Here is a 17,326-nt window from a genome sequence, read left to right as displayed (position 1 = left end):
GATTATAATATGATCCCAACACTGACAGAGAATCTTTCTGCTCGTGCTACCAGCTTGATCATTAAAGCCAGAGGTGGATTGCTTGATCTGAATTCCAGGGCATTTCGAAGTAACACTACTGGCATATGTTCTATCTGTAACACAGATGAACCTGAAAATACTTTACATTTTATTGGAAAATGTCCTATTTTGAAAGAATTTAGGAAACTTTATTTTAACAAAATAAGTCTCGAAGAAAATGAAACATTAAACATACTAAATGGCACGAATCTTACCTCTCTGTACTCTTATTTAGAAAGCTGTATCAAATATAGAAAATTAATAATAAACTGTTTTGATGTTTGAAAATTATATAAATGATTAAATATTTTAACATGGCAAGCAGCATATGTGCTAAGCCATATATAGATTGTATGCTTAAGAATCAATATTATATACATGCATGTATTATTTTGTATTTCTTAATCAATCTATTAATAAATAATAATAAAATAATAATAATACATTAACAACAAAGACTCATACCAACTGGCAATACCGTCAACAACCTATTTAGCAAGACCAAAACCAGGATAAGGAAAGAGAAAAAATCGAACGTGGTATACAAGATAAGCTGCCATGGGGACAAGTCCAATATATGCCCAATGGCATATATTGGCACTACAAAAACAAAACTGAAGACAAGGGTTTCCGCTCATAAATCGGATCAAAAGGCAAAGGATAAGCCTTTAGAACAGAAGACTGCACTCACAGCCCACTGTGCTCGAGGAAAAATTTCAAGGACGTCAAAATATTAGCCCAAGAACCTAACTACAAAAGAAGATACACATTAGAAATGCAGCACATAATTAACACCCCAACTGAAGAACGTATGAACTGCAAAACGGATACATACCACTGTGCACCAATATATAGAAACTTAATACAAAAATATAAGCAATAGACAATAAGCTTCAGTCATTTTTGTGTGGTGTAAGAAATAAGTTCATTTGTTTTAAAATGTAATTTCTGTTTCAAACGTTAAATTTTAATCAAATTCAAATTTTGTTTCTGTGCTTTTGTTAAATTCTGTTTTATTTTCCTATAATCTTTTTAGTTATCCATTCCCTGATGAAGATTACCGGCAGTAATCGAAATATTGGAAGAATTTAAAGTAAAACAATTAATAAAAAAAACACCGACATTTGTTTTTAATAATTGTACATGACGTCAAGCCGAACTATCCACGAAATTAGGTCCCAAGAAACTTAAACTTATGCCTGATTTCGCAGAAGTTTGGTACACATATGCTATTCAACTATGTCCTTTTTTTGCAGAATTTGTGATTATGCGTTCGCAAGATTCGACCCGGGCGAACGTAGCTTGTTATTAGTTAATATCTTCCGTATACCTATTTTCAAATCCTACACTGATATAAAAAACACGTTGCAAAATTATGCACCAATGTTGTCATTATCATCCACAGCCGTTGTTGGAAATACTGTTAACGGGTGTGGACATTTCAATCACAAAAACTGTTGTTCTTTTATGAACATTTGTGGTTGATCCTTTTATGAACGAACTAGCTGGACCGGGCCCGCTCCGCTGCGCCTTTTTTTATTTTATATGGAACAAAAGTTTCCTTGGAATATATATTTTCGACAATTAAAGAGCTTTTAGTGAAAATAGCATATCGCTTGACTAACAGTTTAACAATATAAGTGCCTTTATCTGAATCCCAGATGATCTTTATTGGTCTACGATTTTAAGTTTGGATGTAAGATGTACTCCATTCTTAAAGTACTTTATTTCAGCCCGATATTCTCATGATGTCTGATTCAGGGGTGTTTCGGGGGTGAGGCGGTCCCCAGACTCTTGGCCCCGAAAAAAACCAGCATCGTGCTCTCAAATACCATTTATTTAAACTTCATATTGCCATTGATTTTGAGGGAGAGTTTACTGGATGAGGCGTCCCCGCAAACACATGGTCCCAAAATTGGTTATCAAATTCGTTTTCTAGTTTCAAATACCTTTCATTTGAGCCATATATTGACATGGTCGAAAAATGTTTACCCTTTGGGGGGTGTTTTGGGGAAGGGGTGATGCCCTAAATACATGGTCCTACATTTGGATATCAGATTCGTATTCTACTTCCAAATACCTTTATTTGAGCCCCATATTGCGATAGTCAGTAAAAAATAGCTGTTTGTGGGTTGTTTTGGGAAAGGGGTAGATCCCCAAAAATTGGTCCCGGGGTGGGTATCAATTCTTGCTCTGCCCCCTAATACCTTTCATTTAAGCCCCACATTGACATGGTCGGTAAATATGCCGGATTTAGGGGTGTTTTGGGGAGTCGGGTGGTCCCCCAATCATTAAGCCCTGAAAATATATCAGGAACGTGCTGTATTCTCATATATTTGAACCCCATATTGCCATTGGCCTCAAAATTGGATATCAAATTCGTTTTCTAATCTTAAATAACATTCACTTAAACCCCTTATTGAAAAAGCCACCAAATATGTGCGGTTTGGGGTATGGGCCGTAAAAACCATGAATATCGAGCACCACAGTCTTGAAGACCCAAATTGTCTTGGTGAGCAAATACGTTCTACTTGGGGGTTGTTATGGTGGTAGGACGTCCCCTAGACAGTTGGTCCCGAATGTTGATGTCAGATTCATGGTCTACTCCCAAATACCCTTCATTTGAGCTTCATTTTTCCATAGTCGACAAACACGGCCGGTTTGGGGGTTGGGGTGATCCCCCAAACACTTCGTCCGTTTGTGACATTTTGAATCAAAATATATAGATCCATTAATGAGCTCAGAATTATTTTCAGAACTTGATTAGTTCCGTAAATGTTTATCAAATCAGAGATTTAAATTCCACCGAATCAGCTTGAAATTGAGCAAATATATTTTTTATTGGCCTGGAGACGAAACCTCTTAGGTTGGTAGAAATAGGTTTCGATTAAATATATGTCCCATGCAGCACTTCCTCATAAGTTAGGTTAGATTTAAGAGGCAGTCTGCACCAAACTCATTTAGTTGTTTTCGTCCATTGTGATACCACAGGAACAGAAGAAGGAAGATGCCTTCTACCGTTGAACCATCCAGTTCGATTTAAAAAGCCCAATAACTTGCGAATATTCACATATGCTAAATCAGATAGGATCTCAAAGAAATGAGAACCTAAAGTGGAACTCCTTCTAACTGCTAGTGCGGGACACACACACAGAAGGTGTTCTATAGTCTCTTTTTCATCGATGTCCTCACAGCTTCTGCAAAAACGTTGCTGGCAACCTTCAGTCTGTCAGCATGTTCTAGCCAATGACAGCAAAGCGGTAGACCTCTTCAAGTCTAGATTAGCATCCTCTTTGTGAGCATCTATCATTCGTTGTTCATCGGGCCTGGTCCTGAAAACTTAGCTTACAGCTAGAGGCGTACCCACAGATTACAGTGCCCCTGGAATGTGTAGGGTAGTTCCTAGTCTCGCAAGCACATCCGCTTTACAATTCCCTGGGATATCTCTGAGGCCCGGCACCCAGATCAGGTGAATTTTGAACTTTTCAGCCATCTCGTTGAGAGATCTGCGATAGTCCTTATAACTTTTGATATTTCTGTCAAATTCAATAGCTTTTAAATGTAACGCCCGAATTACACTTCTAGCGCCATAGCAAGCGTACTTAACGGCTCAATTGAAAAAACCGCTAAAATGTTGACACTCCATTTGTTCGCCAAATTGTGGTGGGGAAAAAACTGATTTGGACATAATGGCGAACGAATCGAGAGTCAAAATGTTTGAATGTTTTTTGGGAGTTAGTATCATAATTATTTTCTTTATAAGTTTGTTTTAAACGTAAATGAAAATTTCAATAAGAGGCAGTTCTGTAAAAAATATTAAGCGGTACATAAGGCATATTTACGTAATAATTGGCTCTTCTTTTTATCTTTCCACAACAAAATACCCAGAAAATCAGTTATCGTTTTTAAAATAATTGCAACTTTTAGTTCCACCAGTTCTTTACTATTGGTATAGCTATTGGGTTGCCCAAAAAGTATTTGCGGATTTTTTAAAAGAAAGTAAATGCATTTTTAATAAAACCAAGAATGAACTTTAATCAAATATACTTTTTTACACTTTTTTTCTAAAGCAAGCTAAAAGTAACAGCTGATAACTGACAGAAGAAAGAAATGCAATTACAGAGTCACAAGCTGTCAAAAAATTTGTCAACGCCGACTATATGAAAAATCCGCAATTACTTTTTGGGCAACCCAATAATTATTATTTGTTACTTACCTGTAGCCCGAATTCAATTGAACATCTCCAATGGCCACATTTTCAAATTGAGCCGGATTCGCTGTCCATCTGGCCCAGTAGAAGGTGAAATCTTCAGCATCGTATTGTTCGGTGAAACGACATTTCAGTGTGAGATCTGACTTTTCTCGGGTATCCAGTGATTCATCGGCATGGGCAAAGGAAAGAGTAACCAGTCCTAAAATGAGAATGCAAAACAACAACAAAAAATGGTAAATCAGATCTCTATGCAAACAAAAAATTTCATTTAAAATGTCAACAGACACCGGAAAATGGTTTGTGGGTTAGGCATCCATTAAAATGTTAAAGGTTGGTTTTACACAACAAACAATGTTTTCTAATAGGTTTCCGTTTTGTGTTTCATATCCTTGACACATTTTCTCAAATAGCTTGCACACACATCCACAGGATGTGTGGCATAGAACGTCGAATGTTAAAATAACTGGGCCTATGTCACTTAACTTGTTACTACAACCAGACAAAAAATCGATTCATTTTGCGTTACGCATATGAAATACTACCCACCCACAGACTGGGCCCCGCCTGTTGGAAAAGGTCCTTGTGTTACGCTCCAACACTCCATGAAAATGCCAATTTTGCAATTCATCAAACATTTCGGACATAAAAGGCATTTATATTAAATTAGAATATATATAGCAAAAAGGAGGCAGCACAAACAGCTACAAATCCAAGCCATTCATCTGCTCTCGGCAGATAGATCTTAGCAAAAACGAAAGGACGAAAGTTGCATGTGAAGAACGCCATCGACAAAGTCAGCTGTTTTTTTATTTCTTCCTCCTACCTCAGCGTTCTTCGAGTGGAAACATGAAAATGTAGAAAATGGTTGACCGTAAAAATTGCTACAAACGTATTATGAATCTCAATCACCTGGAAGTCAGTTGGCATTATGGCTAAGTCCTTTGACCACATTCACTCGCACACACACACACACACACACACAAATGCTGGAAGACGAGCATTTATTGGTCCGAAATGGATTTAAGTTTAAAGAGAAGATTCATTGCCTTTTTGTTATTTGCTTAACCGGAAAATCAAATCGAAATAAAGACCCTATCGCCGAGGCAAAAGGAAATGTAGAAAGAAAAATTGCGGCTGTCGATGGATATCTTTTTGTGAGTGGGTGTCCAGATCCAGAGGGCCTGACTCACTTATTTTCCACTCTCTTCTCTTGCTGATTGAGTACATGTGCTATTGCCGGTAATACTGGTAAGTGGTATTATCATGTGGTCCATTTGTGGCAGGGTGTTTGTGCAGCTTTCAGTTTGGTTTTAAACAAATTTCTTAACAATATCCGTTATTGATTTTATCGCATGTTTGCTGTGGCTTACGCTCGTAAAACTTTAACAATCCCTGCTTCCCCATTCGTAGAGGTATGAAAAAACAAAAATAACGTAAAAAAAAGAGAAAAAGGTCTATGCATCATTTTAATGCTTAGCCTTAGTTTTTCTCTCTCCTAACTGCTGACTTCCTTCACGTTGCGAGAAGGTCGTTATTTTTAAGAATGGTTTGTTAGGCATATTTCATGGTTGTCAGGCGCAAAAATTATGTGTTTTCCTTAACAGGAAACCCATAAAAATATCTTGACCACAAGCGAACGGTAGGTACACTGGGCCGCAAGCAAGCGGGGGTGGCATAAGTGAAAGCATTACGCAGACAGAGGATCAAAAGGGTTTAGCCGACAGGGTCAATTCTGTCCATTATCATGAATGTGCATTTTGATAACATTTCGGCCATTTGTGAACTCAGATGAAGGAACAGACCTCGAAAATTGCTAAATTTCCTTAAAGGGTATGAGTTATGGACTTAAAGACAAAAAACCAAACAATATCCCATTCTTATCTTAATAGTCTCACTATGGTGAGTTTAAGACAATAAACTCGATGATATTTTTTGCTCAATTTATCAGAAAACCAAAAATATTTACGGCTAATATGTGCAGATGGGTTTAGTTGGACGGGAAGTGGAATGTTCTTAACTATTTTTCATTTGTCCCCGCAGTTATAGACTGAGGTTGAGTAACTTACTCAACCTCTGTGACTTACGAACGAACAAAACGTATGACAATTGGACAGCTCACAATATTGTTCACATTGATTCTTAAAAGTGAATCAATACAGATTTTATCAGACCAACTACAAATGTATAGGAATTTTTTGTATTTTTTGCTGAGGTCCTAGGTTCGAATCCCAATTGAGGCAAATTATTCCATTTTTTCCATATTAGATTTGGGTTTATATAATAAGGGAAGTGTTTATAAATACCTAGGAATAATTTATCGCTAATGTCGGTTTTCAATTTTCATAAAGGATATACGAGTATGGGAGTATTTTAAGGCACCATTTTCATTGACGCTATTGGAGGCCACCGTAGCGCAGAGGCAAGCATGTCCGCCTATGACGCTGAACGTGGTTATCCTCTCCTAATGGTTGTTATCACCTCCTATTTTTGGGGACATTTGTGAGGTACTTAGCCATGTAAAAACTCCTACCCAAAGAGGTGTCGTTCTGCGTCACACCTTTCGGACTCGGCTATAAAAAGAAGTCCTCCTATCATTGAGCTTAAACTTGTATCGGAAAGCACTCATTGATATGTGAGAAGTTTGCTTATGTTCTTTAATGAAATGTTCATGGGCAAATTTGCAGTTTGCATTGACATATACAGTTTAGATGGCGCAAACTTGAAAGACTTGAACTTGTTATACCCTCCACCATAGGATGGGGGGTATACTAATTTCGTCATTCTGTTTGTGACTTCTCGAAATATTCGTCTAAGACCCCATAAAGTATATGTATTCTTGGTCGTCATGTCATTTTAAGTCGATCTAGCCATGTCCGTCCGTCTGTCTGTAGAAAGCACTCTAACTTTCGAAGGAGTAAAGCTAGCCGCTTGAAATTTTGCACAAATACTTCTTATTAGAGTAGGTCGGTTGAGATTCTAAATGGGCCATATCGGTCCATGTTTTGATATAGCTGCCCTATAAACCGATCTCCCCTCTTGACTTCTTGAGTGTTTTGTTATGACTTCCAACAACTGTGCTAAGTACGGTTCAAATCGGTTCATAACCTGATATAGCTGCCATATAAACCGATCTTGAATCTTGACTTCTTGATTCACTAGAGAGCGCAATTTTTGTCCGATTTGGCTGAAATTCTGCACGTACTGTTTTGTTACGATTCCAACAACTGTGCCAAATATTTCGTTACTCTCTCTGTAGCAGACCTTTTCAAATCCAAGTGAATGTAAAATTTGCTTGTTGTAAGGGTTTATGTAAAATATCCAATTTGGAGTTTAACAAAAGCCAAGTTTTCATTTAAATTTAATGGCTTTCGAAAATGCACTGGAGTACATGTCAAATGCATGCGATTTGTTCACAGATTCAAATCCAGACAAAATTCTTAGAAATTTTTAGGCTATTTCTCGAAAGAGGAAAGAGAACTGTGCCCTTGAGTTCCTAGTCTCCAAAGTTTACAATAAACAATTATTTGTTGTTTTTACTAGCATTAAAGTAAATTAATTCGAATTATGTGAAATCATTCCATTTTTTTTTATTTCAGCCATACAATTAAAAAAAACCACAGAAGGCCGTCCCTCTACTCGCTCATTACAACGCCACCTAAATAAAATGAAGTAAATAGAAATAACAAACAAAAAGACGTCGGCTTTCTTAGAGAAAAATATACGCTGACTTACCAATAATAAAGCCAGCCCATGCTGGTATAAATTTAAAAGGCAATCACAAAAGTTCGGTGCATAACTTGGCCCTGGCAGCTACCAGCCCGTTAAGTGTTTAAGAAGTTTATGGCTCAATATTTTACATAAATAATGAAGGAATTGACTACAATACGTTGGGAAGGCGTTTTTGCATGTTCCTCCTTGCCATGATGCGTAGTGATAGCCATAGTGGCAGTAGTAGAAACCAAGCTGCGACATGGATGCGAAAGCATCACCAAGTCTAAGAGCTTTAGGTCATGATGTATGCCACGACAAAGGGGATTATAACATTTGAGTTTTACTTGAACACTTTCCATGAATAAAACAATAATGGCCAATATGTTTTCAGGTAAATGACAGTCTGCTAATGGCAAATATTTGCAGTAACAAAAGCCCCACCGAGGAAGAGGCGGAAGAGGCTGTTCTCTACCAAATGGCAATTACCAAATGGTTATGGTCTTGGCAATGCCAAGAGTTTACACAATAAAAACTAAAAGTTTATTTTAGAAGGGAAAGAAACCCTTTACAAGCAGCCAGAGTATAATTGAAAGTCGTCAGCTGAAATGGATAAACAGTAGCACTTAGAAAAACAAAACAATTCTTTGAAAATCAACCGGATTCAACATATTGTCGAAACGGAATACAGTGGACGCCAAAGGTCTATGTACGAGTTTCAATTTCTCCAAATATATTCTCCTGTATCATTATAAGTTAAATTTAGGCTATGGGATTGTTTTTAATAAAAATACTTTACTTATAGTTTACTATTTTAAAAAAATAATAAAATATAAAAAAATTAATAAAACCTATATAGTTACAATTATTTTTCGAGGTTACTCTTTTTTTATATTTAGGCGATAACTGGCTTAGGCATATGCCCATGGACCCTCTGCACCCTCTTTTCAACCAACCCTACCCTAACCTACAATTGTCCATAATATAGAGAATTTTGCCAGGTAACTAAATTTGAATCGTATGTAGACTTTTGTTGAGTAGAGTCTCGATCATTGCAGCATTCAGAGTAGATATGGCAACATATTTACATGGAAAAGTCCCTTCGTCTCTTGAAAGAAAGCTATTCTCCGCACGAATAACGATATCAACTCCAAATTTTGAGCAATCATCTAATTGGAAATGACGCCAGATAGGTTTTTTCAATAAAACCATTACTCGATTTAACTCTTTGAGCACTGCAGGGTACAATTATTTTCCGATTTGGATAGATTGGAAAAGATGAAGGGATAACCTAAATGATGGCAGGATACCTCACAAATGTAACCAGCATTAGTAAGAGAATAACCACAGTTGAAATTTTTTTTCTGACATTCACGCTGGGATTTAAACTCCGGTATTCGGCCCCATAGGCGGATTTTCTAACCTTTGCCCAATGGTGGGCTTCTTGCTTTTCTGATATTATTCTTATATGAACTATAAACGTAATTTCATTAATAAATATATAATTAAATAAACTTAGTAAATTTTTTTATCATTTCAGGCAGAATCCATAATCCTTCAAAAAAGACACCAGCTGAAGAAAATACTAACCAATACAAAAGCCACCCCGAAAAGCAGATTTATCATCCGATTTAAATAATCTTGTATCCGTTCATATAATACCCTTGGAAGCAAAACCATATCTTTTGATAATATTAGCTGAGAATTTAAAATAGTAAGGAAAGGCAAAAGTCGGACGGTGCCGACTATATAATACCCTACACCACCACTATATATACCCTACACCACCTAGTGTATGTAGTACTTTTTATATATAAAACTTATCTCGAAATCTAGTTTGACTTTAACTTGGATACCAATTGAAATAGCAGTTTAGAACCTTGTAAGATTTTTCCTACCATAGAACAAAAGATTTGGATTTCCACATCTTTAAAAGGCCATATCGGATAAAAAATATATGGGAGTTATATCGAAATCGGGGCCAATTTTAATGACACAACCTGGGATATGAAATAGAACATCTCACGCCCTATATTGTAGAGATGTGACCAAAATTGTGGATTTTACCGCCTTAATAGTCCATATCGGATGAACGATATATATGGGAGCTATATCTAAATTAGTACCGATTTTAAGGAAATTTTGCGAATGTATTGGAACGCCAATTTAAACGTCTAATGCAAAATCGGACGAAAATTGTGGCTTCTAAAGCCTTAAAATGCCATATCGGATGAACGATATATATGGGACCTGTATCTAAATCTAAACCGATTTTTAAGAAATTTTGCACACATATGAGGATGTTAAATAAAACACCCCATGCCAAATTTTGTAAAGATCGGACCAAAATTGTAGCAAAATATATATGGCAGCTATATCTAAATTTGATCCGATTTTTATTAAATTTCGCACATACATTGAGACTTCACAAAAACGATTCCCCGCGAAATTTGTTAAAATTGGACCAAAATTTTGGCTTATACAGCCTTAATAGTTCAAATCGGAAGAAAGATATATTGTATATGGGAGCTATATCTAAATCTTAACCGATTTTGATGACATTTTTCAGATTTGTTGAAAATTGGAGCTACTACGGCCAATGAAGTGCAAATCGGGCGACACATATTTATGGGAGCTACATCAAAATCTAGACTGGTTTTTATGAAATTTTGAACACGTATGGAGACGTCGAATAAAACACACCATGCCAAATTTTGTAAAGATCGGACCAAAATTGTGGCTTCTACAGCCTTAATTGTTCAAATCGGATGAAAGATATATATGGGAGTTATATCTAAATCTTGACCGATTTTTTTCAAAATCAATAGCGTTGTCCTTGGGCCAAAAACGTGACATGGGCGAAATTTTGTAACAGTCGGACAACAAATACGACCTGCACTTTGATTACAAGAATACATGGACTCACAGACGGACATGGCTAAATCGACTCAGAAAGTGATTCTGAGTGGATCGGTATACTTATCAATGGGTCTAGCCCTTCTCCTTCTTAGCATTGCAAACAAATGCACAAATCTATTATACCCTGTACCACAATGGTGGTGTAGGGTATAAATACTATTAACATGGCATATGCACCCAGTTTTGCATTTTTAGACCCATTAAACCCTACACCACTACTGTGCTATAGGATAATATAGCTTAGTGCATTTGTTTGTTACACCCAGAAGGAAGAGAAATAGGTCGATTCATAAGTATACCGATCGACTCACTTTCTGATTTGATTTAGCAATGTCTGTTAGTCTGTCCGTCCGTCTGCCGGTTCATATTAATTTGTGCACAAAGTACAGGTTGCAATTTTTGTTCGATCGTCTTCAAATTTGGTACAGGCATGTTTTTCGGCCTAGAGACGAAACCTATTGAAAGTGGAAAAAATCGGTTCAGATTTGGATATAGCTTCCAAAAATATATTCGTCCGATTTGAACTAATATTGCAATAATGTCGTTTGTAGTTAATATCATTTGTAAACTGATTCTCACGAAATTTTATACGATATAAGAATACATATATATATATATATATATATATATATATATTATTTTTTTTTTTTTTTGATCAATCTTGCCAAAATTTTGCACAACGCTTTCTCTGACAACTACCACATAATCTCAGAAGTTTGCTCGAAATCGGTTCAGAATTACATATAGCTCCCATCGTCAGATTTTGAGTAATTTTGAATATTGTTGTTACTTCTGAATTGAAGTTATTACAGTTTGAACATGTGTGCTCAAAATTTGATACGGATTGTTTAATAACCCATCCTAAAACATCCACTGAAGTTCATCAACATTGGATATAGCTCCCACATTGTACTTAAACAGTCGGCACCGCCAGACTTTTGCCCTTCCTTATTGGTTGCATATATGGAGTTGTAGTTACTACAATTTTGTACACATTTGCTCGAAATTTGGTACGGATTGTTTTATAACCCAATTGTGAATCACCACCGAATTCTATCAAATTCGGTTCAGAGTGAGATATGGCTCCAAAGTTCAACCTTTAGGGCTGGAGTAGGGTATTATATAGTCGACACCGACCGACTTTTGCCTTTCATAACTTGTTTTAAGATAACTTAGCATATGATAACATGTCTTCCATCAATTTCAGAGTAATTTTGTTAGAAATTGATTAGTTCTATAGCCTAGTACTGTTTTCATTCGCGGCGAAACTGCCTATTAAATTATTGCGAAATCAGACGGACTCTATATCTGAACTCTATGCCAGAATACAAAAAAAAATTCAAACAACAACACACAACAAAGACATCGTTGAAACAGAGTTAATTGGTGCCCATTGCGTGAATTATTAATTACGTTGACAATTAGTTGGAGAGAAATTTGTATTGCCGCAACGACATGTCGCTTCATTTTGTTTCTAGAACTCAGTACCACTTGTACGGAATGTGTTCGCATTTTCTTTGATAATGCGTTTTGACAGTTGTTCGGCCGAAAAGTCGAAGTCAGTACTGGGCTTATAGCAGAAATTTTGTCTATTGCTCATTTAATTTAACATGGACTGTTTTTATGCATTTCAAAAGAACTATTCGCAATTTTCTCTGAGATCGTTGTTGGAAATAGAATTCAAGAATTGTAATTCCTTTTTTCAGCTTTAAAATTTTGGATGTGGTTAATATATTTACTTTGCAATTTAAATATGCAATAGATAAAATGATGAATTTTTAATATTCGAAAGAAAAACATCCACTGTATGAATACCAAAGTTCGATTAATTCAAATATAAAGCAAATAGTATTGGACCAGAAAGATATTCATCACAAGTGTGCTATGGGAATTGACAGTTGACCTAACTTAAGAGCTAACGTAAGAGCTTAATATATTGAGTGAGCCATATTTTCTCTACACTGATGAAATGTGGATCATATTTATACCGTATGTTAATGATAGGAGCAGGTTTGGAATTCAATTGCCTTTTGGTGCAGTTTAAGGCGTGTTATGTCAATAGGCAGCTTGTGAAACATGGGCTTGGCATAAACAGGACATATTTTCCCAATTCTACTATGGACTTACACCTAAGCCAGTAAGTTATTAATGATTTAAAGTTTAATAACATAAAATTTAATTTCATAAATAATTTATTTGAGTGTAATAGCGCTGCCCTTCTACTGAACGGGGAAAATCAATCAAAACCTTTAACGAAAGCCACTCCAAACCGTCTAGAGTTTATGTTGTCTGGCCTCAAAAATTTCTCTTTTCAGCTATTTTGCTGCTGATGATGCACACAGAAACGATGTGTCAAGTTTATGCATCCATAACAGTTGCCACATAGAAGCAGAGTAGAGCCCAAATAGGGTATTCTACAGCAACGGGTTAATCAAGTAATATATACATTGAAAGCACCTACTCTTCACTCTCCATATCCATTTTGTTTCTCTTTACATACGCCCTTTGTGAATGTCTCAAACGCCAAGAACAATCGAAAGTCGTTTGAAGAGGATACAAATTAAGAATCCCTGATTGCCTTTTCATTGCAACCAACTCCCATGTTCCCGTTCCTCTACTGCGACGACAAGAAATGCTCATTTTATAAGACATACAACAGCAATAAAACAGTCATTTCTCATCTGGTGGCTGCTCGAATTGCTGGTGCAAGTTTGGTTCTCTTGGCTAACCCCCCAAAGATGGCAACTGGTTGTAGCATGAGGCACAGCTTTGTACTGTCCTCTGGCAGTTGCTAAAGCACAATTTATGTTGGAACTTTGTCGTCTTGCAAGATTTAAAGATTTTCTTTATTCTAACGGTAAAAAAAGAAACTGTGCATCCTTCAACTCAGCAACTCGCAAGAACAGCAGACGAAACGCCTGAAAGGAGGCAAATGAAAGAACTAAGAAAAAAGCAGCTATATCTGCGCCAGTGTTTGCGAATATGGCAGTTTATGGCGCGTAGCAAACAACATTTGTTTTTGTTTTTCCCTCCATAGCCAAGGCTGCTTCTGGTGTTGCTGCCACAGGACATTCAATGAAAGCGACTGCAAAAGCTTGAGCAGCTTTATTTAACTGCAGCAACGACAACATAGACGCCAAACTGATATGACTTAAACTGCAGCGTTTCGCAAAGTTTATGTGGGTAGGAGCATTAAGTCAGGGCGATTAAGGTATAACTGCACTTCAAAAATTAAACCTGTGTAATATATATTCTAAATAACCTAAAACAATGTTTCTAGAATTAGGCCAATGATAGTAGTAATAAGAATCTGTTACTGCATGTACATAAACATGATAGCGGTAGCCCTTCACACCATATGAATATGAATCTATTATGCTAATCATAACTTACGAAAGTGATTGATTGAGACATAAAAATGTAGTGTCAATCAATATAAAGGGTGATTTTTTTGAGGTCAGGATTTTCATGCATTAGTATTTGACAGATCACGTGGGATTTCAGACATGGTGTCAAAGAGAAAAATGCTCAGTATGCTTTGACATTTCATCATGAATAGACTTACTAACGAGCAACGCTTGCAAGTCATTGAATTTTATTACCAAAATCAGTGTTCGGTTCGAAATGTGTTCATTCACCGTAACGTTGCGTCCAACAGCATCTTTGAAAAAATACGGTCCAATGATTCCACCAGCGTACAAACCACACCAAACAGTGCATTTTTCGGGATGCATGGGCAGTTCTTGAACGGCTTCTGGTTGCTCTTCACTCCAAATGCGGCAATTTTGCTTATTTACGTAGCCATTCAACCAGAAATGAGCCTCATCGCTGAACGGTGAATGAACACATTTCGAACCGAACACTGATTTTGGTAATAAAATTCAATGATTTGCAAGCGTTGCTCGTTAGTAAGTCTATTCATGATGAAATGTCAAAGCATACTGAGCATCTTTCTCTTTGACACCATGTCTGAAATCCCACGTGATCTGTCAAATACTAATGCATGAAAATCCTAACCTCAAAAAAATCACCCTTTATATTCCTATACCAACAGCAGTCGAAATCAGTTCAGATTTAGACATATCTCTTGTTTGATATGTCACTCAAGGATAGCTGCGATAGTGTTATCCATTAAGCGGTTGATGATCTGTGTCTGTTTCCAGTGGAGCGGCGGATGCAGAGCCCGGAAGTAGGCTTAGAATGAACTCCAAAGGCCGAACAGCTGAGTTGGTGAAATCATTGCAGCGTCCACTGCTGTCAGGCTAAAGAGAGCTTTCTCTAAGGTCATATGGCGGCAACCGGACACTGTGTAATCCTCGATACTATGTCCGATGTTCCATGCAACGTAGATTACAGCCTGCCTGAGCCGCTTATTGATCAAAAGTACTGCACCAATATACCTGATAGAACTGATTGGAACTAGAATATTCCTGTTAATAGAAGAATTGGCATAAATATCTTCCCAACGAGATCATTGAGCAGTTCAATAGCTACCTGTTTTAGGAGACGAGCAACAGAGATATCCCAGGGAATTATAAAGCGGACGAGCTTGCGAGACTACAAACTACCTTACACATTCCAGGGAAACTGGAATCTGTGAGTATGCCTCCGGCGACATGTAAGCTAAGCTTTCAGGATCAAGACGGAAGGGCAACGAATGATAGATGGTGGGCTGGGCTGTGAGCATTCCAAAACTATGCGGCCTAATCTAGACTGGACGCTTTGCTGTCACTGGCTAGAACAGACGTCTCAGTCATTGTTTCTGTCTTGACAGGTCACTGTCTGATAAGAAAAAATGCTGACATACTGAAGGTTGCCAGTAACGTCTTTTGAAGAAGCTGTGAGGACGTCGAGAAAGGAGAGACTATAGAATATTTGCTGCGTGTGTACCCCACACTGGCAGTCAGAAGGAGTTCCATTTTAGGTTCTTATTCCTTTGAGAACTTGTCTGATTTAGCGGATGTGAACATTCGCAACTTATTGAGCGATCTGGATTGTTCAACGGTAGGATACAGAGGCCATCTTCCTTCTCCTGTTCCTGCGGTATCACAATGGATAAAAACATCTAATATATACATATGTTCGTGCGATTAATACAAATATTGTTATAACATAGTCATGTTTAATAGATCTTCACATAATTTGGCGCGAAGAAGTCCCTCATGAATTTTCATATTATTGGTGAATATAATAGAAATCGATTCAGATTTAGATATAGCTGCCATAAATGTATATGCATCGGCCGATCTTCACTTCCAAAAAACGACTTTAGTGAAATCTTCCCAAAATGTTGCACAGTGACTCCTATTATGATTCCTACAATGTATGTTCCATATTTATTGTATATATATGTTCGTCCGATTTGGGTAATACAGCAATATTATAGTCATTTTAAGCCGAACATCACGAAAGGACTTTCCTATGACGGTTTCGCTCCCATATATGTACTATATGGATCACCCGATTTACAGAGCCGTAGTTATCACAACTTTGTTCCAATCTGCTCAAAACACCTCTGCCGAAGTCCATCAAAATCGGCACGGTATTAGATATAGGGTCCATTTCATGATCTCCTCCAAAGTACCTTGAGCCTTACATGTTTGATGATAACTCCGGTTTATAAAAGCCAACACATCAATCTGAATGGACAATTTGAAATCAATTGATATGAGTATGCATTTCTCTGACTTGTTTCACCCACCCACGTTCAGAGATTCCCTCCATTTCAGTCCGTTACATCAATTGTTTTATGATGCGTCTGGCAGTAAAAGGATTTAATAGGAAAACTTTTCCAAAAATGGGAAAATTATACTTGAACAGCAGAAAAATGATTAAAGCATAGTAGAAAACGAAAGGCAGAACTTGATCACATGATTACAATCATTAACCAAATACAAATTTCAGACGCTCTGCCATAAGATTTAAATATAATTGAAGCGATTCTATTTTTACTATACACTAACGACCTTATTCACAAAACTTAATGTAGATTTGAAATGGGTTTATTTGATATATTTCTTTTATAAAACTGCCAGTTTTATTTACGAGGAGTCCACTGAATTAAATGGATAAGCCTGCATAGTTCAGCTATTGGTTATTAACAGAGATTCAGATATTTCATATTGTAATAATAGTTCCAAGACACGTGAAAGCAATTTGCAGTACCTAGCTGGATTTTTTCGGTTTATTGTAGAAAATATGTGAGATTCTTCAAATAAAAAAACGTAAATAAGCAAAAAATAGAAAAACAACTATTTTTTGCTTATTTACGTTTTTTTATTTGTCTATGCGTTTAAGATCAGTAGTTTTTGTCTGGCATTTGCCACAGGTTAGGTTTAAGTGGCAGTATGCCATCAGACTCATTTAGACGTTTTCGTAATACCACAGGAACAGAAGAGGGAAGATGCCTTCCAGTTCCTACTTGGG

The 17,326-nt window shown here is 36.8% G+C and overlaps 1 protein-coding gene across 3 annotated transcripts in view; it reads right to left on the bottom strand.

Annotated features, from left to right (window-relative positions):
* LOC106084285 (hemicentin-2) overlaps window positions 1–17,326 on the bottom strand; it is a 518,476-nt gene that overhangs the window by 217,821 nt on the left and 283,329 nt on the right. For all 3 annotated transcript variants that reach the window (XM_059364753.1, XM_059364755.1, XM_059364754.1), the window contains exon 3: window positions 4,277–4,472. In XM_059364753.1, coding sequence (XP_059220736.1) covers window positions 4,277–4,472 — 196 coding nt within the window. The remainder of the gene's footprint in view (window positions 1–4,276; window positions 4,473–17,326) is intronic.

Source organism: Stomoxys calcitrans, chromosome 3 (genome assembly GCF_963082655.1).
Source record: "Stomoxys calcitrans chromosome 3, idStoCalc2.1, whole genome shotgun sequence".
NCBI lineage: Eukaryota > Metazoa > Arthropoda > Insecta > Diptera > Muscidae > Stomoxys > Stomoxys calcitrans.
The sequence above is the reverse complement of the archived record's forward strand: the minus strand, read 5'-3'. Positions and strand labels throughout refer to the sequence as shown.